The 22,116-nt window shown below is 30.4% G+C and overlaps 2 protein-coding genes across 10 annotated transcripts; one reads left to right on the forward strand and one right to left on the reverse strand.

Annotated features, from left to right (window-relative positions):
- Positions 1–357: 357 nt before the first annotated feature.
- LOC129290981 (calcineurin B-like protein 10) lies at positions 358–6,922 on the reverse strand. Of its 9 annotated transcripts, none has more exons than XR_008588594.1 (11): positions 6,677–6,916; positions 6,283–6,457; positions 6,124–6,206; positions 5,218–5,277; positions 3,430–3,538; positions 3,270–3,322; positions 2,933–3,013; positions 2,744–2,857; positions 1,727–1,980; positions 1,476–1,536; positions 358–650 (listed from the first exon to the last, which is right to left on the reverse strand). XR_008588594.1 is itself a non-coding variant. In XM_054928048.1 (9 exons), exons 1-9 carry the CDS (start codon positions 6,737–6,739, stop codon positions 1,894–1,896), a joined length of 825 nt encoding a protein of 274 aa, XP_054784023.1. In that variant the 5' UTR covers positions 6,740–6,916; the 3' UTR covers positions 1,446–1,893. The 9 variants fall into 9 exon arrangements, 2 of the variants coding, with proteins under 2 accessions (XP_054784023.1, XP_054784024.1); XR_008588595.1 differs by having other exon boundaries at positions 358–755; XR_008588593.1 differs by lacking the exon at positions 1,476–1,536.
- A 7,437-nt stretch (positions 6,923–14,359) lies between these two features.
- Positions 14,360–15,267, forward strand: LOC129291738 (PRA1 family protein F2-like). Its single transcript, XM_054929253.1, has one exon. The coding sequence runs from the start codon at positions 14,501–14,503 to the stop codon at positions 15,062–15,064; it is 564 nt and encodes a 187-aa protein (XP_054785228.1). The 5' UTR covers positions 14,360–14,500; the 3' UTR covers positions 15,065–15,267.
- Positions 15,268–22,116: the final 6,849 nt, after the last annotated feature.

A 22,116-nucleotide genomic window follows, 5' to 3' on the forward strand; every position in this document is an offset into this window, starting at 1 on the left:
GGGGTAGTATTCTCTTATCCTTTATTAGCGTAAAACTATAGATTTTTTTCCCCAAGTAGTGGTTTGTATCTTTTGGTGCTAGGCATGTAGGTATCTCCGTCCAACTGCATTCGGTTTCAGGATTATAATCCCTGAATCTTACCTAACAATAAGGAGAAATACATTCGTTTGTAATTTAACGAAGTTTGTAAAGGAGTTTCTTATTAGGTGTTCAGTCGGTTGTACAAACACATATTGGGGTCTTCGGCTTATTAATAAAAGTAGTAATTTCCACGTCAATATTTTTTCGGCCTGATTCAAAACCAAGTGGTTACGCGCGATTCCACTCCCAACTCAATACTTTTCGACCCAAAACAATTGAATGAGATGGTGGCATGTGTTATATATATATGTATGTATGTATGTATGTATGATAACAAAGGAGGGAGCTAGCCCGAGGTTAAAATTCAAGGAGGTTGGGAATTTATTCCCATAACATTATGCTGAATCATAGCCCGTAAGAAAATAGGGGCAGTATCAAAAATTCTAAAAACAGAAAAACCATGTTTAGCTAACATGTCTGCAGCACTGTTGGCTTCCCTTGGAAACGTAAATGAAAATCCTCCCGAGCTCCTAAAATATCTCTAATTTCCATGTAGATGATGCTTCCCCTGACATGGTAGCAATTTTAAAATGTAGCCAAAAATGAAATCGTGAAGGCAATTGACTGAAAGCAAGCAGGCATCAAGGAGAGCATAAAATGGCTCCCAAAGTTACTGGGAAAAAAAAAAGAAAAAAAGAAAAGATAACTCAACTATTATTCATCTCTGTAGTTTTATTTTGTTATTGGTTCTTGTATTTTTTTACATCCTGGGTCCCAGTGTTTTTTATATGCAATATTAATTCCTCTACTATTATATATTTTCATACAAACAACAATGTGACACTAACAATATTAAATTATCTAACTTATAAATGTTAAAATAAGAATGAGGTGGCAATCTAATCAGCAAATTGAAATAAAAAAACAAAGAGAAAAAAAGGGGAAGATGAAGGCTTAAACGATAAGAAGACAATGCACGCAACTTATAGGCCATTTGATTTGGTTAAAAAAATTGATTAGGATATTTGATGCATAGAGGTAAAACCGTAAAAGGCCTGCTCTATAGTAATTGGGTATCACACGCTGTCAAACACCGTCACTGGACTAATCTTTGTCAGAAAGCGATCTGTCGGCTCATCCTAATTTTAGCATGTCAACATCTTCATTAACACTATTAATTACAAGTACGATAATTTAACATAGTGCCGCATCATCGCCCCTCCAAGAAAATAGAAACCGACATTGCATGCCCAAAAAACTAAAAAAAAAAAAAAAACTGAATAACAAAAAAAAAAAATACAGGAAACACAATAAAATCATAAAGACCAATATGTTTTCCCAAAATAGAATGTGGCAAGATGAATAGAAGACAAAAATAAGATAGGATTTGAACCTCGAATGAAAAGAGTTACAACAGGAAAACTATTCTCAGTTGAACTCAATAATGTTTGAATCTGAAACAATAATGCTAAAATATTATACAATTGCATAAAATAAACTGAATAAGAAAAATACAAGACCATGGATGGAAATAAAAACCCATGGACTTTGCAATCATCGCATGCTCACGAACATTTTGGCTGAGCCAATGTGTTTATCACATGGCGGCGTAGGCAAAAATAACATCAAATAGCTTTGGGTTACCTTGAGCAGGGCATTTGCCGCCAAAGAGGTTTCCTGCTGGAGTGACTTCCGAGATAGGCATTTGGTCACACAACATTCCCTTTAAATTTCACCAGTTGCGATCGACATTGGAGTTGTAGAATCATACAAACATTAACAAACCCGGTGGAAAGAAAAAGCCTCCACTCTTAAAGTTTATGGTTGCCTGGAAGTTGCCAGAGTATATCTTCAACTTCGGTGTTGAAAATGAAGCTAGTAAACACTGTGGTGATCTCCTGGCCAAGGGTTACCAAAAAAAAAAAAAAAAAAAAAAAAGGAAGAGATAGAATTCAGTTCTTGACCACGCAAGCCATTGTATAATATAAGGTGAATTACTCTCTTCTCCCTAATAAATACCAAAATTGCATTGTTCTCCCCTCTCTTGAAAAACAAGTCTCTTCCCTTAAAATTTAAAGATATCTTACACTGATCTTCCTTATAAATTTCAACTATTTTGTCAAAAACGTCCTTATGTTTATTCCTTATTGAGTCTACATGCTGTCAGAAGACAACTTTTATGCACTAAAATTGTGAAAGGAGGGCCACACAAAACAGCAAGATATAAATTATATGCTTTGAGTGCCAAACAAGTGGTTAACATTTTCCATTCTGCCTTTAATTTATGGTATCGTAGAGGTATCTTTCAAAACATAACTGTGACTAACAACTAAGCTGATGATTCACGGAAGCAATTGGAAGGATTTTTTTTTCCTTTCCTTTTTTCTCTGGTTTTTTTTTTGTCCTGTGTCCTCAACTAGTCTATCTGCATATTTTCGCCATTTTTTGGGGCACAAACGGATACTTCTGCCTTGATTACTGATTAGGAAGTACAAACCATTGAATTATAGAAGGAAGCAATACTCCAGAATGTTCCTCTATTTCCCAAAAGTCATTTTTTTTTTTAATCAACAAACAACAATGACAAAATGAATTATCAATTATGACAATTGTGATGGTAACTGAAATTAATGTAGAAGAGGCAAGGCGTGAAAGTAATTACTTGAGACTAGGAAGAGTCATGTAATTCAATAGTGTTGGGTTCCGAAGGACAAATTCCTTCCATTCTTCTTTATTAATCTTACCATCCTTGTCAGCATCAGCATCTAGAAAAGTCTGATAAAGAATGGCACTGTAAGAATCAAAACTCCAATCGAAATAGGGGGTGAAAAAGAAAGGGGGAAAAAATGCCTTATCAAGAATAGCTTCAAGAACTTTGTCTTCCAGTTGCATCCCACATTCTGACATGATGGCAATCATCATTTGCCTAACCTGCAATATGTTACAGGAGAAATATAATATTTCAGATGGTCATGGTCAAATCATGACTTTTATGTTAAACAGATACGATTTTTAAGGATATCACAAAGAAACTACCACCTTTCTCCACTAAAGTGATCAAATCAAATTGACTCTGTGCAAAGAGAAGTCTATAAGTACATGCTTGATTATGCATTATTATCCCGCCATAACCTTACAAACTTAAGTCAATAACATCTGCCAAACCTGGAAACCTCAAGATACTTACTTCTTCCCGCTCAATATATCCTGTTTGTCTCAAGTCATACAATTTAAAAGCAACTGCAAGCAAACCAGAAGAGACAACAGAAATGTATTAATATAAAAAGTAGTAAATTGGATCACACGAAGAAAACAACTAAGTGCAGATGTGCTTATTGAAGTCTTACAATCAATTTTCTTTTCCAAGGGAGCAGCAGGATGAAAGACACTAAGAGCATGGATGAATTCATCAAATTCTATAACACCATTCCTTTTCTCATCAAAGAGATCAAATACCTGAAAAAGAGTCACCAACAAGAAATGGACTCAATCTTACAAGTTCAATAGGAAGAAAGTCATAGAATATCAATCTATCCAACTTGAACTTCAAACCAAGTATGTAGCTCTGAGTGTGCCAGAGAGCATCTTATTCTGAAAATGAATATTTAACTATGATAGTCTTATTTGAATAATGTAGTGTATGTTGTGTGTGTGTGTGTGTACATATAAATATATATATCTATTTTTGAATAATATAAATGAAAGTTATTGTTTGTCTAACTTAACAAAAGACAAGGAGAAAAACAAAAGTCAAGACAAATCAGGAGAATAACAAGAAGCAGACTCTATGATAGTCTTATTCAGACGTAGGATTAGAAGAAATGGAATTAACGGAGAAAATTTATTAGATGAATGCAATACATTCAGCAGAATAATTACTCAAGGGATAACATAGAGACTAAGGGACCTAGCTGTCCCTACGTTTGGTTTGTCTCCACATCACATCTGTCCCTTGTGTTTCCACTGCATTGAGAATAGCCATCACCCTAACACCCCAGCATAGAGGTCTAAACTATCCTTACGTCATGGCCATGCTTATCATTCTCCTTCTTTCAGCCCAACTCAGCAAAAAATTCAGGGACTTGTATACCCGTTTGCTGCTCAATTTTATACTCCCTTTGATTCAAAAAATAAGCATTTCTCCTCAGCTAATCTTGGTTCAAAATATAAGTAACTTAATACATGTAAAAGATTTTTTTTCTCATTTCACCCCTTGTATTTATTAACCTAGATCTTTGTGTAAATGTATCTCTCATTCATCATGGAGTGTATTGGTAATTGTGACTAGGAATTAAAAAAAGGAAAACAATACATATTTTTTATGGGAATGACAACTTTATTGGTATACAGATTTTCCCTAAAAATTGCTTATATTTTGGACCGGAGGAAGTAGAAACCTGGAGGACATGGATTAGGCAGCATAGTCCAAGAGAGAAAACTAATGGCAGAGAATTATGGAAGCCGTCATCCCAAGCAAGGAGGAAGAAGAGATTTATGCGCTAGTATTCCACAGGTGAAATAATACCCAGCAGCAATCTCAAATAACTTAATCCCGCTAGGAACTGAGGTTCCTCCTTTGGTAATAAAATGCCAACAAATCGCCCCATGATAATAAGTCCTGTGCCACAAGCATGAAAACTTGCGCCCCCTTCAGAGCATGTTCTTTTGGATCCAAATCAATGTTCTCTTGACCGGAATATTTCATTGAAATTTCTTTCTCGACGCTAGAACTCATCTTACAAACAGTTCTGGAATTCAACCCTTCTAATTAAAATTCCACGCACATGAAAATCACTAAGAGAAATCTTTCAGAGTTTCTTGGCATTTTTACATTGATTTATTTTATAAGTTAACTCTGAACCAATATATACTTCCACGATCATGTAGGTTTTGGAAAGGCTGTGGGGACACAGTGACCACCTCCATGATGGAATCATGTAATAGGAGTGACATTGTTTAAAGTAAGTAGAGGCACATTGGACAGGACGGGGAGTGGAGACAAACTGAACGCTCTGCCCACTAACTTGATCTCTTGAAAGATGGGTCCTTGCAAATTCAAAGTTCCCCTCATCGATACATTAAGTTTAACAAACAAAATAAAAGAAATAGGATAAAAATTGTCAGGATGAACATACCCTATCAAGGAACAGGTTCTCAACAGATGATGTTCTCAATAGTGCCAATCTAAGCTCTTCCTTCAGATGGAAAACAAAGATGAGTTAAAGAAGGCATTCTGATAAATAATTTCAGCACCAGTGTTTTAGCAGCCAACATTAAAAAATAAAAAATTCATTTCTATAACCATGCGCAATCTTAGCACCAAAAGCACTTCCAATCTAAAGTGCTATTGTCACATCTTTACTTCGAAGTCCACATTCATGTTCAGGTGGCAAGCATCTCATTGTAGAATTTTTCAGTTAGCACTACGCCCTGCATTGTCATAATGTTTGCATCAATTGTTTCTATAAACAGAGCAAATCCCAACAGTATACTGCTCTATATCAACATTGTTATACATTAAAACGAATCAAATTTTATTCCCATATCACCTTTGTAACGAACTGAAAGTTCCATGTGAAATGTTTCACACTGCCTGGACCATAAATGGAATAGTCATCAATTGGTCCATGAAAAAAGGGCATTGCAGTTAGGTATAAAACTATACGACCAATCTGGTGGACGGATGGCAGAAGAGAGAATAGGAAGAAAAAGCTAGAGCTTATTACCAACAGTCTAGTACACTGGCAACGCGCCAGAAAAAGTAATCAATGGCAACCTTAACTTAGGGTAAAGACTTCCCCCAATATTTTAGGACACTTCAAAAGTAAGCAGATAATACAATCTGTTTATGGTTGTCACATTTTGTATTAATCTGATGCGATCAATTTCCCGAGTGGGGACAGCTCTAAATGTTCTGCATCGTTCTTCACAAATTTACAAGCTTTGATTTTTTTAGTATTTTAAAGGCAAACTCCCTTGAAGCTAAGCAGATGGAATAAGCCAGCATATTCAAAGGTGAAGTCTATAAAAATTCCAGTTACCTTGTGTATGAGGCCATCATCAATGATTGAACTGCTCAACTTCTTGTATAATTCACGCAAAGCCTCAATTTCATTAACAGAAACTGCACGAACACCAGGACAAAATTGTAAGAAGCAAAACATCTAATCCAGTCAGTGAAATCAGAGAAAGCGACGAACATGGAGAATTTCTAGCGAGAAGGACTAAATCGTCGAACGCGGAATAGATCTTTTTCTTGGGAGGCTGGACATTGAAGCAACCGGACAAGCTATAAACCAAAGCCTCAAATAATCCTACGAATGGTATGAACACGAAACAGAGTTTCTCCCCAATTGTCAAGCTCGACCTTGGATCCTTTCCCCATTCACCATAAAAAAAACAAGAAAACAAGAGAGAGAAGCATTCAGTATAAAGGATTACCCTTAAAATCCGGGTTAAAGTGATTTGAATAAAGGATCGATGAGGTTAAACAACCAGAAGAATTACCCTTTAAGCAAACGTAAAACCTTGATGTGAAAAAGAAAAAACGAGAAAAAAATAAAACACAATCAATTGAGAGATCTTTGATCTCACCAGTGAACTCCTGCTAAAATTCATGTCAGAGAAGCATCGGAGATTTTCCCACGAGAAAGGCATTCAGAGCTGAATCACCGCGAAATTTTGGAACCTCTTATGTTGTTCAATAGAGGAAAAAAACATAAAATGAATCAATGATTGAAAATTGCTACGTGCCACATGAGGCTGCGAATGATAGTGATAATTACAAAATTTAGTTTTTTGGGGCCACCGACCTTTAAGGACTTATATTCATTAGCAAAAATTAGTAATAATCAATCAATTGAGGCTATGATTACAGTTGATGGATTAAATAAATTAGAGGACGAGAACGAAAGGATAAATCTGATGTGGAAGTGGAACCTAGCGGATTGGACTTTGGATCCAATAACGTCAGGTGATTCATGTCCACGCGGCTGTATATAGTTTACGTGTGGCGAACCCACAATCTGTGGGTTGATCATCTCCGGGAAGTAACTTCAAACAAAGTCAACAAAAAAGAATACTATATATTTTTCTAAAATTTTAGAGAACAGCGACATGTTTCATTTTGATTTGTCTTTCTCTTCCTTTAATTATCATAATTATAGCGATAACTTGTGCATTACAACATGTCAATGTTTTTTAATTTTTGTTGACACGGGCTTAATTAAGGCTCGTCAACATATTAAAATAATAAATTACAATTATCATTATCAATAAAATTAAAGGAAAAATAATATTCAAGGACATGAAGGTATTTAATATCAATTAAGGATTATAAGTATCACTACAAGATTAGAAAACTGATTTAAGAAAATTTTAAATAAAAAAACCAATAATACTCTCGCCTTTATTTTTTTAATTGACATTGACAAATAGTCATTCATAAATTAATTAGTATCCATTCATATTTAATAAAAAATTATTTATTAATTGACAAGTTTAAAATTGGTTGTGGGAAGGGATAAATGTTTTAACAAATAACAATTGGTTAATTAACAAATATTTATTCATATTTAATAAAAAAAATCTTTTACTAATTGACAAATTCAATACTTTAAAAGAATTTAATCATGAGAAGAGACAAATGTAAATTATGTTTTAAAAGATAACCATTTGTTATTTAACAAGTACCAATTTAGATTTAATAAAAAATTATTCGTTAATTGGCAGGTTCAAAAATTTGATTGTGGAGAAGGGTAAATATATATTATGTTTTAATAAGTAGTAATTCAGTAACAAATAAGTACCCACTCGCTTTTAATAAAAAAATATTCCCTAATTGACAAAATATTTTTTTTAAAAAAATGCAAATACTTTTCTCTAATCATACTTAAAATAAAATTCTAACATCATATTAAAGTTTGAGATCAGTATAACTATTTTTATTTATGTATTAGTAAAGAACAGTCATATTATCATATTATAACTTAATTGTTATAATGTGATTAAAATTTGTAGAAACATTATAATTCTCTCCAAATTTTTTCAAGGCCAAAGAGATGATGTGTGGGCGGGATGGACAACCTATTGCCATCGTTGTCTGGACAAATATCATGAGCCATCCAATCTTACATATACTATTCCATATTTGTGGATAAATAATTTAGACAAATAATAAATTAATTCCAATCATAAGTATAAGAGCTAGTTGACTCATTCACATAGATTAAGAAAATTAAATAAGCTAGATATACTTATCCTTTTAATCATTCACAGTATAACATTACCAACTTAGCTCATGTATATCACAAATTTAGGGGATATAATGAAGACATGAGACAAAGGATATTAACGTTTTACATTTAGATGCAAAATTTAAAACTAGCTTGCATATTTAGAACCAGAGCAAATATGTAAAGTTGTTTTTCACTTCAAAATGCAAAACATGAAAAAGGATCTCACATGGGGGTTTGTTAACTCTTGTCCATATATAGTTATAATGTTATTTCTGTTTTACATTTAAGATTGGGGCAAAGTTTCCGTTGTGGTTTTTTTTCCCCTCTTTCTTTTTTTGGTGGGGATCAGAAAGGTTCTAATTTGAATCTAGTAGGTTGTTGTTGGATGGAAATTTCTCGATGCTTTGCATATGGAGCCTCACTTATCTTCTCTTCTCCCTTTGCCCTATGCAACATACTGAAAAAAAATTCGCTAACAAAGATAAGGAGTTAGCCTACAATCTACAAGGTCATAAAATTAAATCTTACTATTGTTATAAGAATCTTGTTAGTAAGAGATTTATGAATAACTATATATATATATATATATATACTTTGAGTATTAATATATATTTTGGTTTTGGTGAGTTCTTGTGAATCAACTGACTTACTTTTTAAAAAAAATAACAAAAAAATGACTAATTAAAGTTGGCTTGAAAGTTAGTGTTCCCAATCTAATTGAAAAAAGTCTACCATTTGCTATAGTATTAAGGAAAATAATTTATACTATCAACAGAGCTTACTTCTCATGCCAACTGATGAAAACAACAAAGAGATTGATATATTAACAAAAGTTAGTTTAGTTGGTACTAAAAACTTTTTAATATATATGAGTGCTCTTTTAACTTAGGTTAGATGGAGGGAAAAACAGAGAGAGAATATGGAAAAAAGAAAACTAGTAAGAAAAATTTTAAACAATAATGAATATTTTTATTATTTTTATGGCTTTATCCTCATAGTTTTTTTCTTTTATATTTTTTTTCTCTATGCAAACAAAACAGAAGTATTTTTGAGTATTCTTGTACAGCTTATTTGCGCCAACTAGTAATGTTGTACAAGAATTGTGTTCTAACCAAATAATGCAACCAACTTGTTGTATATACAAGAATTGTGCAGTAACCAAATAATGCAACTCACTTGTTGTATAATTTTATGTGGCCACTTAAGATTGTTGATTAGGCTATTGTTGGGCTGTTGGCCTACTCATAGCAAAAGACATGGATGAATAACATCTATCACATGTTAGTGTACATGTGGTTGCATAGAAGAGTTATAAAGATGGATAATTATAATCTGATACATTTTATCTTAGTTTAATTTCTTCGCATGATTAAGATTGATCTCATTTATTATTTCTATTAAATTTATTATAATATTAATGTGCATGTTATTGGTGGACCTGCGAGTCATCATAAAAAAGGGACCAAATCTTTATTTGACCGAGCAAAATATAATAGTAGGAACACTATCTCAGAGTTTCCAAAGGAGACACGTGGGCAAGCTGGCGTGGGCCCTGTCCTTAGTCGTTAAGATGGGCGTCGCTTTGTGATTTGCCGTCCCCACGCCGTTAGTGTGGTCTTATCCGTATAATAGTCCAACACAATCTCCATAGAGGAGTGGTTGGAATTGTGGGACCCTATCACGAAAAAAATAAATACAAGAAACGTCGCCGTACGCTCGAGATCTTCGTTGTTGTGCGCGTCACACCCCAAACAGACCTCTTGCTTCCACAGGTGAACTCTTTTATTTCTTCTCTTTCATGTGTCACTTGCGATGCAACAAGCACAAGATTCACAATCTCTACTTGGTTGATGTGAAGCCTTGATTCATCATTTAACTCGGAGCACCTTGATATGTTGAATCTTGGTATATTTTTTTATTAAAATAACAACAAACACTTTTCATACAATTTATTTATTTTATAAATATACCCATCAACTTTTAAAATTACATTAGATATGAGTATTTTGGATAAAGTTGGGTCAACTCATAATTCTAAAAATATCTCTGAACTACTTATCAATACCTAAATTTAGTGATTGGCCCCAAAAAAAAAAAACCTAAATTTTGTGGACTTTCCAACATTGAAATTAAAATGTTGTCTCAACTCTCAGCGAATCGTTGGGCCCAAAAAAAAAAAAACACTCTCAACATGTACAAATCATGAACACTTTGTTTGGGTGGCCAATACTTTGCTCACGGCTTTACAATAGCATTCATAGAAATCACTCAAATGAGATAGAAGAGAATGGGGAGCTCTATTAACAACCAAACGCATATATTCTTATTATGGTGGTTAACAACCAACCATCGTGTATACTTAAAAAGAGTTTATTGTAGAGTTAAAATGTTTTTTATTCTCTCGAACTATTTCACAATAAGTATCGATTATCCTAAAATATCTATTAGAGTAATATTGCCTTCCAAATATTAAAATCATTGTATGTTAAAATCATATTTAGGATGTCACACACGACTTGCCCACTCTTCATCAACAAAAACAAGTCTATCAACTTGTATTAATGATTATGTTGTTATAGGTTTTATATATATATATATATAAAAAACGGGCACGCGCGTATTGTTAATGGTTATATCACTATTTGTTGGTGAAAAGGATAAATTATTCCTATAGCTAGCTAAGATAAACATATATAATCTATGGCAACGCTACTGTTAGTAAACAATTAGTATGTGATGAGAAACTTTTTTCTTTTCTATTAACGAATCTTTAGTTAGCAGGTCAAATAATATCCATTTCTTTTTTAACCAAAACATGTGCATTATGTTTTCTATGTTGACTATAGGTGCAAAATGAGATTTTGTTTTTTTTTTGTTTTTGGTCGATGAGTGCCTAATTCGAAGTGAAGATAAATATACATAATTCGTGGCAACATTGCTAATTAATTACTAGTCTGGGTTAATAGAGTTTTCTTACCACAATAAATACCTAATTGGCAAACATGTGATACCTTAAACATGATGTTATGTGTAGGGAAAAAAGAAAAGCAAGAGTACTAATTGCTCTATGTTATTCAACTTTTAGATGCTAGTTCTCGCGAATACTTCAAAGATAAAATTATTTAATTCAAAATTAATAATCAATGTCAATGTTTGTTACGACACTGTAACAATTTAGACAATTGAGGAACAATATTGTTCCAGTTACTCTAAATACAAATGAGCTTAATGTCATGAAATTTTAGATTAGGATGTAATAATGTCAAACTTATAAACTTTCACAAATAACCAATTCCAAATGTCAAAACCATAGTCTTGTGAAAATATATCCAAACATCAATACAATATGTTAAAATTAATTATGAATCCAAAATCAAGTTTTTTTAAAAATATCCAAACATCTATTATATATGTTAAAATTAATCATGAACATAGAATTATGGTTTTTTTTGAAAATATCCAAACACCTTTTATTATGTCAAAATCAATTATGAACCAAAAAATATAATTTGTAAAATAATTTATACAATTTTTGAATAAATTTTTAGAAATGTATAATTGAAAAATCAAATTGAAAAGCATGTAATAGTAAATTATGAGATAATTGTGGTTTTTGAGTTCATAATTAAATTTGCAATGTATGGGGTGTTTGGATATTTTTAAAAATCATAGTTTTGAATCCATAATTGATTTTGACATGTATAATATATGTTTGGATTTTTTTTGAAAATATAATTTTAGATTCATAATTAATTTTAATATATAACATGGGCGTTTGAATATATTTTTAAAAATTTTGGTTTTTTCAATTTTTCTTTTAAATTCTGATTAAAATTAATCTTATTAATTAATTTTATAAATATATTATATATCATGTAATAGAATCTTAAATCATTCATATTAATTAATTTTTTATAATCAATTTTACTAACTGAAATCCAAACACACCCGAACCCTCTCAAGAAATCTAATGAAGTAAAAAGCTTACGAGAATCTCCTCAGCCTTTAATATAATCTCTTCCAATAAACCATTGTTGAATTGATTACGAACAGAAAACAATATAATTGAGTGTTTTTGTAGAATCTCTTCCTGATGACAAACTGAGCCTTCATCATCATCGTCTCTTGATATCATAAAAAACAGAGCTATTTTCATATGTTTTCTCCGGTTGTGTGAAATGAAACGATCAATTGAGCCTTTATATCCCTCTGATATTATTTTAAAGACATGACAAATATGAATTTAGATTGATATCGAATTGAGAGAAAGAAAAACACAAAACGGGAGAAAGAAAACAAATAAACAAAGTTACAAATAGCAATGTAATAATTTATCATAAATTGATATAAGTGAGAAATAAAATTAACAGGACTTTCAAGAGTTATTGTTGAGAGACTCATGTTTAGTTTGAATGGAGGAAAAAGTGAGAAGAAAACAGAGATGATTAGTACAGTGAAGGATGACTGGACAAAATCTGCAGGCTGCAGCGATGCTGATTAGATCTCAACAAGCAAGAAATGGAGGAAGAGAGAGCTGCGACTGGCGAGGTACTTAGGGTTGAATCAATTTAGACTAGAGGCAATTCCGACTTTTCATGAGAAACTTAATTGCATGTGAGGCCTTAGGCCCTTGGTTCTACTGAACCAATTTAAATTTATTGGACATTAGATGCGATTTTCATGATTTTGAGGGCTTTAGGTGCAATTCTTCCTTATAAATATTGATAAGTAATACTCTATCCGTTTAAAAAATATAAACTATTTTTTTAAAAATTAAATGTTAAAAAAATATAAAATATTTTTAATCTTTTGAGGTGTAATCATTATCTTTTTTAAAAGTGTCTCTATTAATAATAACTTTATATTTATTGTAGGGTGTTTAATAGGAGTATAAAAAGATAAGGTTAGTTTGAAAATAGATAACTACTTTATTAGAGATAAGATTCGTTTAAAAATACTTTACATTTTTTAACAGAAGGAATAACAAAATATGAAAGCCTTACTTATAAATCATTGAAAATGACTTATAAGAAATAAATATCTACTCCTTGCGTATTATAACATAAGTTATTATTAATTAATTCATGTTTTTTAAAAAAAAGTTAAAATATTAATTTCATAAAAAATTTCACATCTTTTTAATCACACTTTTAGTGAAATAAATATAACATTTGATTTACTAAAAATACCCTCATTAATTATTGAGTATATTATAATAAGGTATAATTATATATATATAACCTACTCAATGTTTTATATTTTAAACCAAATGTTAGAAAATGAACTATATTGTGGTCAAATTTTAAGAAAAATATAAACATTTATTCCTTCCATTAAAAAATATGAAGCATTTTTAATTAAATCTCACCCTTAAAAAGTAGTCACCTACTTTCAAATTAACTTTATGTTTTTATATCTATCTCTATTAAACATTCTATGATAAATATATTATTAATATGGTCACTTTTTTAAAAAAATAATGATTATATTTGAAAGACCTTATATTTATATTTATGATTATATTTTTTTAAAAAATATCTTATATTTTTTAATATTAATTTTTTAAAAAATATTTTATATTTTTAAATGAAGTGAGTATCATTCACTGCCTTTTCTCTTTTTCTCTAGAATATTCAAGTCCAATGTACATCTTGATTTGGTGCATTCTTCCAAAGAAATGACACTTTCCATTTTATCATTAATTAGCATATCATATTTATTACTTTCATCCTGCATATTTTTTTATCAATAAAATAATAAAATAAAAATAGTCCTAAGATATATTTGTGGCGCACTTTTTTATCCATTTCTCGTCTGATACAATGAATAACAAGACTAATTGTTCTTGTTCATTTGGAGGAATGTGTTGATTTGAAGTGAAACTATAGACCTCAACAAACGGCTGTAGCTCTTTATAGCCCTTGATAAATTAATTAACAATTGAGATAAGGCCATTGCCCAATCAATCATGTTGTGACCCACCCAATAAATTTAAATTTCAAAGTTTAAAAAGATAGAAATAAAAAATAAAAAAATCATAATCCCAAAGAGCAACCTTTGTGCTTCATTTCCCCTTTGAACGCAATACTTTATCGAATTCCTCTATTCAACGCCTCTCCGTCGTCGTCTTCTTCTCTCAGATTCATCTCTCAGTAGTTAGTACTGCGAAATCAGAAGAATCATGACCACCTATGGCACCATCCCTACTTCGTCTTCCCCATCCACAAATCTCGAGTTCATCTCACGCGCCAAGCAAAGAATCAAAGCCGGTCTTGGAACTCGCCGCCCATGGAAGGTCATGTTCAATTTCCGATCCTTCGCCCTACCTGCCGGTTTCCCCGACGCAATTGCGCGCTTTCGAGTCAACATCGGTTACTTCCGTATGAACTACGCTATCGTCGTGCTCCTTATTCTCTTCCTCAGCCTCCTCTGGCACCCGATCTCCCTCATCGTCTTCGTTGTGCTCATAGCTCTTTGGCTGTTCCTCTATTTCCTCCGCGACGAGCCGCTGGTCATTGCCGGCCGTCTGATTGATGACCGTGTGGTCCTGATCGTTATGGCGGTGCTGACCGTCGTACTGCTGCTCTTGACCAACGTGACTCTCAATATAGTGGTGGCACTCTTGATCGGAGCGGGATTACTGGTGGCGCACGCGGCGTTGAGAAAGACCGATGATTTGTTCCTGGATGAAGAAGAAGCTTCTGGATTGATGCCTAATGTAGCTACTACTGGTGCTTCTTCTTGATTCTTCTGTTTAGTTTTTACTCTCTTCATTCCATTGTTAGTTGGTAATTTCAAGTTTGAAACTGCAGAATTGGATTTCCTTGTGAATTCTGATTTCTATTTTTGGAATGGGATTATGTGTAGAAATTGTTATGGGGTTGGGCAGTATGGGTGAATACTGAATAATGTGTTTCTTGCTGAGTAATTTTATTTTGCCCCCTCGTTTCTTTTTAATTGATAGATACTCGTAGTGCCATTTTTGTTTTTTTTGAAGCTTCTAGAAAGTCGAAATTAAAAATTCATCCAGATAACGTGGTACTTAATATCAAGTAAGATCCAATGTCTTGAAGAAAATGAAAATGCATTTGACATTTTTTTAAAAATTCTTCTAGTATATTGTATGTTTTTTGTTAAATGCAAAATATCCAAATAGTTCAAGAGTTGATAAACGGCAATTGCAATGTAATTGAAAGGGCTAAGGTGTAGATGTACCTCTAAACTTTGTTAGAGGATGTAATTGATATTTTAAAATTTTAAAAGTGAAATATTTTTTAAAATTTTTAAAACTAATGCAATGTTATGACTTTTTTGATTTTTTTATGAAATATAACTTTTTTCTTGTATGCTATAAACAGTAAGATAAATTATCTAAATGTTGCATTATGAAAAATATTTACTCAAATGCTATATTAAGAATCATATAGATTGAGAATGAGTTTATATGTGTGAGGAATTCATTTAAGTTAAAGATAATTTTGTAGTTAAAAATTATTTTTTTTATAAAAAGTAAATTGTTTATTTAGTAAATGAGTTCAGAATTGACAAGACATAATATTTTTTATTTTATTTTCTCTCAATTTATTTTATCAAGAGTTGAGTTATCTTATTCATAAATTTTTTAAATAGATCAAGCAATTGATGCAATGGCTATTTATTTATTTAACTATAAATTGAAAATAAAAATATAGGAGAATAAAAATTTTAAAATTTAATTAATCTCACCACTTGTCAATCAATGTTAGGGAACAATTAGTTTTGAAAAATATTATACTACTTTAAAAAGCACAGGGAACATTATACTTTTTAAAATTTTAAAATATCAATTGCATTTCTTAAAAAATTCAAGATAGATTTGCATTTTAATTCTAATTAGAATTGATGGAGTTGGGAGACTTCATGTAAGTTATGATTGTGTGTGGAGAAGGCACAGTTAAGGACCTTTTGTTACCTTTTTAACAATTTGGGACTTTGGAGTATATTGTTTTATTTCGAGCTAAAAATCCCCCCCCCCCCCCAAAAAACATGATATTGGCTATAGAGGTTTTGTTTGATTGCAATAATTTTTTTTTGGAGACCCTAGGCTAGTGGAAGGCCAACAAGATATCAAAATGTGTACATTATTTATTATTCATGACATAAATATAATGTATTATGAAGATGTTATAAGTGAATGTAATAAATGGTCCATGCTACACTGTCAATGAGACAATTTTTTATACGCTATCAATTTTTATAAGTTATAAATATTGATTAGAATAGTTGTAAGCAAGAATTTTAATCATAAATTAAGAATTAAATTTAGAATTTAAATATTTTATTTACATTTTAAACTCTTGAATTTGTAACTATATAAATTAATATATGCAAATTATATTTTCAAAAAAATTATTAAGAACCAAATTGTCATCAATTCTTTTTTTTTTCAAAACTTAAATGTTATCCTTTTCATGGACTTACCATGATATACTATACTTTCTCCATTAAAATATATAAAGCATTTTTTAATAGGTAAGATATTAAACAATGTAAAATATTTTTTTGTATTTTAAAATGTAATTAATGTTCTTTTTTTAAAGTGACTTTAATAAATAAATTATTTTATATTTATTTTAAGGTAAAACACCTTGTTAAATAAAAATAAATATGAAAAGGTGATGTTAATTTAATAATTAATTATTTTTTGAAGCTTATTTAATTAAAATATCTTATATTTATTGTAAGGGAGCGAGTATTGCCAATAACATTGCCCCAAAAAAGTTGCAACAATTCGTCTGCGATTAGCTTTCAACATCTTGCAGCTGAGTAAAAGTTTTGACATTTGGCAGCAGAATTCTATAATGTTTAACAATTTTGGCTCAATTATGTCATATTATATTACATGGTTTTTTTTTTTGGCCAGAAGATATTACATGTTTATATTATATATATGTGTGTGTGTGTGAATTTGAAATGATAATTTGACCTTGATTGAGTACTCTGAATTATTAAATTATAATTTTTTTATATATTTTGGATAATGGGTTTGATTTTTTAAAATAATCTCCTTTATCTTAGATTTTTAAAATATTCTAACAACTCATCACAGCACATGAGCGACAAAACATTATTGCTGAGATACAATTAGTGACACCCATGTTTCGCAATTCATTCACAAAATAGCTTGATATAAACATATAACACAGTTTTAAAAATAATTTTGAGAATATGTGAAATAAATACAAGAAACATCACACGGAACTCAAGGGGCTGCAGGAAGAGTTGTTAGAGTAAACGAACTCTACAAGAAGATAACATGAAGGTAACAATTGGCTTAAGGTCAGACATTTTTAATAATTGATAGTAATAGTAATATTAACATTAATAGTAATTGTTATAGTAATAGTAAAACTTATCAAGATCATATCTATCCATGTCCAAATGTCAAAAATAAGGTTTATAAATAAAATGGCCGGCGGGCATAAATATTTTTATAAACTCAATTTAAAAAACAAAAAAAAAACGCGTTAATTCATTATACATTGTTTTTATAGTCTTGATTAACGTGGTGTCCACTTTTTCCCCTTTTTCCCCAACTATTGACGTGCTCCTTCGTATTAATCTGGTTTATTAAAAAAAAAATTGCAAAGTTTTTTTTTTTGAAAATAGCAAAGAATTTTTAAATGAAAAAACGTATCTAAAATGTGAATGATTCCTTCAATCAGGCCAAAAAAAGAATGACTCCTTCAATTATATGGGTTAACAAAGTGAAGAAAAAGTTGCAATGCTTTGTAATGTCATCACCATCAATTGTAATCTTTTTTAAGGGGTCCATCTTTGATTAAGAATTGTATGCAGACAGGTAGCATGTGCCAATTTTCAAAATTTTTATGACCCAGGCATGTGATTTTTTATACACACACACACAGAGAATTGTTTATATGTTTAATAAAATTTTAAATAATTTCCAGGTAAAAAATTTAAAAATAAAAATATATTAATTTTTTAAAAAATTATTGTATAAAATAGTAAAACAAACTATCGATGAATAAAGTGTTCGTCACCAGTTTACGAAAAAAAGGGTTCGTCACCAACTTACAAATAATTTTTTTATTCTTTTATTTTAATACAAAATATTATTGGATAAACTGTAAGAACATCACATATATAAACATTATGATAACTTTTTATCTTTGGTTCAACTGATTGAGAAAGTTAAATCAACTTATCTAAAGTTTTTCAATTTAAAATATCCAATCATATTAAATAAATATGTTAAAAGCATTCTTGAAGTACCCACAAGAACATCATTGGTAATAATAATCTTACTTTTTGAGAGTTCAAATTAATTTGGGTAGAAGGTGGTCATATTAGGGTTTTTTTTTTTTTTTAAGTATCCACCTAATGTCATTTTTGCAGTGTGTTGTGGTATGGGTATCCAGGGTTGTACTCATTTTAATTGCCCGTATTTGTTTCAATCATGTCAAGATGAGTTTGTCATGGCCCAAAAAATCAAGATGGGATGTCTATGGAACGAGACAAGAAAGGGAATGGGATGAGACTCAGGATGCTCTTCAAGATGTCCCATCCTGTCCCAATATCATATATATTCCTTTTATTTTTATATATATATATATATATATATATGTTATTTTTATTGTTTATTTGCTTATATTTTTTGTTTATTTTTACTTTATTTAATTTTGCATTGCTCTGTGATATTTGGTCTGGTCAGGCAAGTCGTGAGATGTTTTTTCATAATTATTAATATTAATTTAAGAATAAAAATGCAAACCCAAATTACTATCATCTAACTAATCTAATTAGATTATTTTTCAAGTCTTTGCTTTGTTGTTATTGTTTAGTAATTTAAGTTTATAATGCGCTCTAATCAAATAGCTTGTACATGCACATGGGCTCTTGTATTTGGGTGACTCATATTATATCTATACGTTTGTGTTGAAGCTTAATGATTAATCATATATGTAAAAGTAATTTTTTTTATACGTGTTGATTGAGTAGTACTAATTATTTGAAGACACAAGTAGGGTAACTACCGCAAGTAGGGGTAGTTACCAGGATGTTTTAGCCCGACCCCGACTCCTACTGGAAGGGACAGACCCCGACTCCTACTGGAAGGGACAACTCTTAATAAATTTGAGTCTTGATAATTTTTTAGGATGAGATATATGATGGGGATGTCTAAAATTCATCCTTTCTTGTGAACACTCATGTGTTGGCTAGAGTGAGAGTTATATCTTTTAAAAACATGGCAAGTGGACTCCTCAATGGATCTCCTGGTCCGTTTAAATTGGGCCATTGTCTCCCTGGTATGGAGCCCCCAAGAACGCAAACATTCATCTAATCATTGCCTTCCTTGTGAAAACATCTTTTGAGTCTAACCATGCTCTATCGCTTGCATCTCTCAACCCTTGTTTCATTCGGCTTCTATTCTATCTACCTTTTTTTTTGCCCCCCGATAAAAGAATATTACCATAAAAAAGAAAGAGTATCAAACTAAAGCTTTAACAAAGAATAAAAAAATTAGAAAGTTTAGGAGTAATGTCACAGTATTATATTTAGATATATGAGCTGTCTTGAATAATTCCAAGAGAGTGAATATATGTTTAATAACTGAATTCTATAGTGGATTATGTAGTTCCTGTGCCCATTGTAAATGAGAATCAGGGATCCTAAGTCAGAAGTATCTCCCAAGTGTTTTATTGTGAAATTCAAATTCTTATCCATTTATAATATAGCTCAGATATAAGCATCTACAATTAAATAAGCCTACAAGCATAGCTGGCCATCTACCAAAATAGGTAAAGCGTAACTCCTCATGATCAAGATTGATATTTTATTTTTGACCAACATGATCAAGATTGATATTGACATCACAGAACTTGCCTTCTTGTTTATGCCATCTTCATGTTATCAAGTTTTAAAATTTAAGCCTAGTTTCTCATGCTTCATTATTTTGCCAACTAAAATTTGCACAAACTATAATTTCTAACTAAAGTTAGGATAAATATCAGTTACTATAATTTGATTTATGTTTATATACTCTTTTATACAAAAGTTAGTTTGACAAAAAAAAAATGTGTTTGGATGATATAATTAAACAGTAAGTTTACATCTAAAATGAAAAATGAGGACATAAATTTATATATATATATATATATATATATATACTCTTTTATACAAAAGTTAGTTTGACAAAAAGAAATGTGTTTGGATGATATAATTAAAAAGTAAGTTTACATCTAAAATGAAAAATGAGGACATAATTTTATATAATATATAATATTATAATTATATAGTTTGGTAAATTTAAGAAAAAAATATTAAAATTATAATTATAAATGTAAAAATTAAAAAATACAATATATAAATGTCAAATTTCTGAACTAATACATAACTATGCAAAGAGCATAATTTCTAAGGTATGAGCATTGGATACGATTGAATGGGGGAAGCATAAATAATGGTATAATAATGTTTTAAAAATGCATTGATTGTTCCAACAGATAACTAACTTTCAACCTAACTATAGTTATAGAAGAAAAGTTTCATTTACTAATTACTTCTGTCTAAACATATTTTTTCATTTCTAACTAGTTTTCAGCTATGCCAACTATGATTTGGGCCAATCAAATGAGATGCCAAATAAGCACATAATCATTCTTACCAGGCGTTGACCAAAGAAAAAATTGTACCTAGCAAGACCTTCTTTATTTTATTTATTTATCTTACACGTCTGTTAGCTCCCCGAAATACAAGACGAATGAAGCGACAAAGCTTCAAAGCTTATACCTCAATATTAAAGACATCCACAGCCATGAAATAAAAATTGTGAAAAACTAATTTATTTTTTGAACAATTATGAACTAAATTAAAATTGTATTCCATAAAATTTACACTAATATTTAATATGAGTTGCGACTACTTTTATAATACAAGGTTAACTTTAAATTATAACTTTAAGTTATAATACAAATTATAACTATAGTTATAGAAGAAAAGCTCATTTACCAATTACTTCTACCTAAACATTTTTTTTTTTCATTTTTAGCTAGTTTTTAGTTATGCCAACTATAATTTGGGCCAATCAAATGAGACGCCTAACAAGCACATAATCATTCTCACCAGGCGTTGACCAAACAAATAAAAATAAAAATAAAAAAATTATACCTGGCAAGACCTTCTTTATCTTATTTATTATCTCACACGCTTGTTAGTTCTTCAAAATACAAGATGAATGAAGTGACAAAAGCTTCAAAGCTTATACCTCAAGATTATAGACATCCACATCTGTGAAATAAAAACTGTGAAAAACTAATTCATTTTTTAAACAAATTATGAACTAAAGTAAATTGTATTCATGAAATTTACATTGATTTTAAATATGAGTTTGACGACTTTTATAATACAAGATTAACTTTAAGTTATACTTTTTTAGATCTATTTATAAAAAATAATTGTAAGTTCTTTTTTTTTAATAAACAAGCCTATAGAATAGTACTCCCTTCGTCTTAAATTATAGAACATTTTTAAAAAAAAATTTTCATCTTAAAATATAAGATATTTAAGTGTATTAAAGTTCATTAAATACAAAAATATTTTTAAGTGTATTTAATAAAATTTATTGATATATAAAATTTTATTTAAAAATATTTTATAATTTAAAGTAAGGGGAGCATTTCATGAAGATTTGGTATTAAAAGGAAGAGGAAGATGACGGGAAAATAGGGGGGCTTAACGAAAATTTAATTAAAACATGGAGTCCAAATGTGTATTTAGCTAAACTACATTTCCCCT

This window comes from Prosopis cineraria, unplaced genomic scaffold (genome assembly GCF_029017545.1).
Source record: "Prosopis cineraria cultivar Desert tree isolate PC_DT_omini unplaced genomic scaffold, ASM2901754v1 PC13, whole genome shotgun sequence".
In the NCBI taxonomy this organism is placed as follows: domain Eukaryota; kingdom Viridiplantae; phylum Streptophyta; class Magnoliopsida; order Fabales; family Fabaceae; genus Prosopis; species Prosopis cineraria.

What these genes read in the sequence shown, in the direction of transcription:
- LOC129290981 (XM_054928048.1), bottom strand. Translation starts at nt 6,739, where the DNA reads ATGCCTTTCTCGTGGGAAAATCTCCGATGCTTCTCTGACATGAATTTT. An exon ending in GATATATTGAGCGGGAAGAA is followed by an intron (nt 3,014 to 3,269) that starts GTAAGTATCTTG and finishes AACATATTGCAG; the next exon opens with GTTAGGCAAATGATGATTGC. An exon ending in TTGAAGCTATTCTTGATAAG is followed by an intron (nt 2,858 to 2,932) that starts GCATTTTTTCCC and finishes ATTCTTTATCAG; the next exon opens with ACTTTTCTAGATGCTGATGC.
- LOC129291738 (XM_054929253.1), top strand. Translation starts at nt 14,501, where the DNA reads ATGACCACCTATGGCACCATCCCTACTTCGTCTTCCCCATCCACAAAT.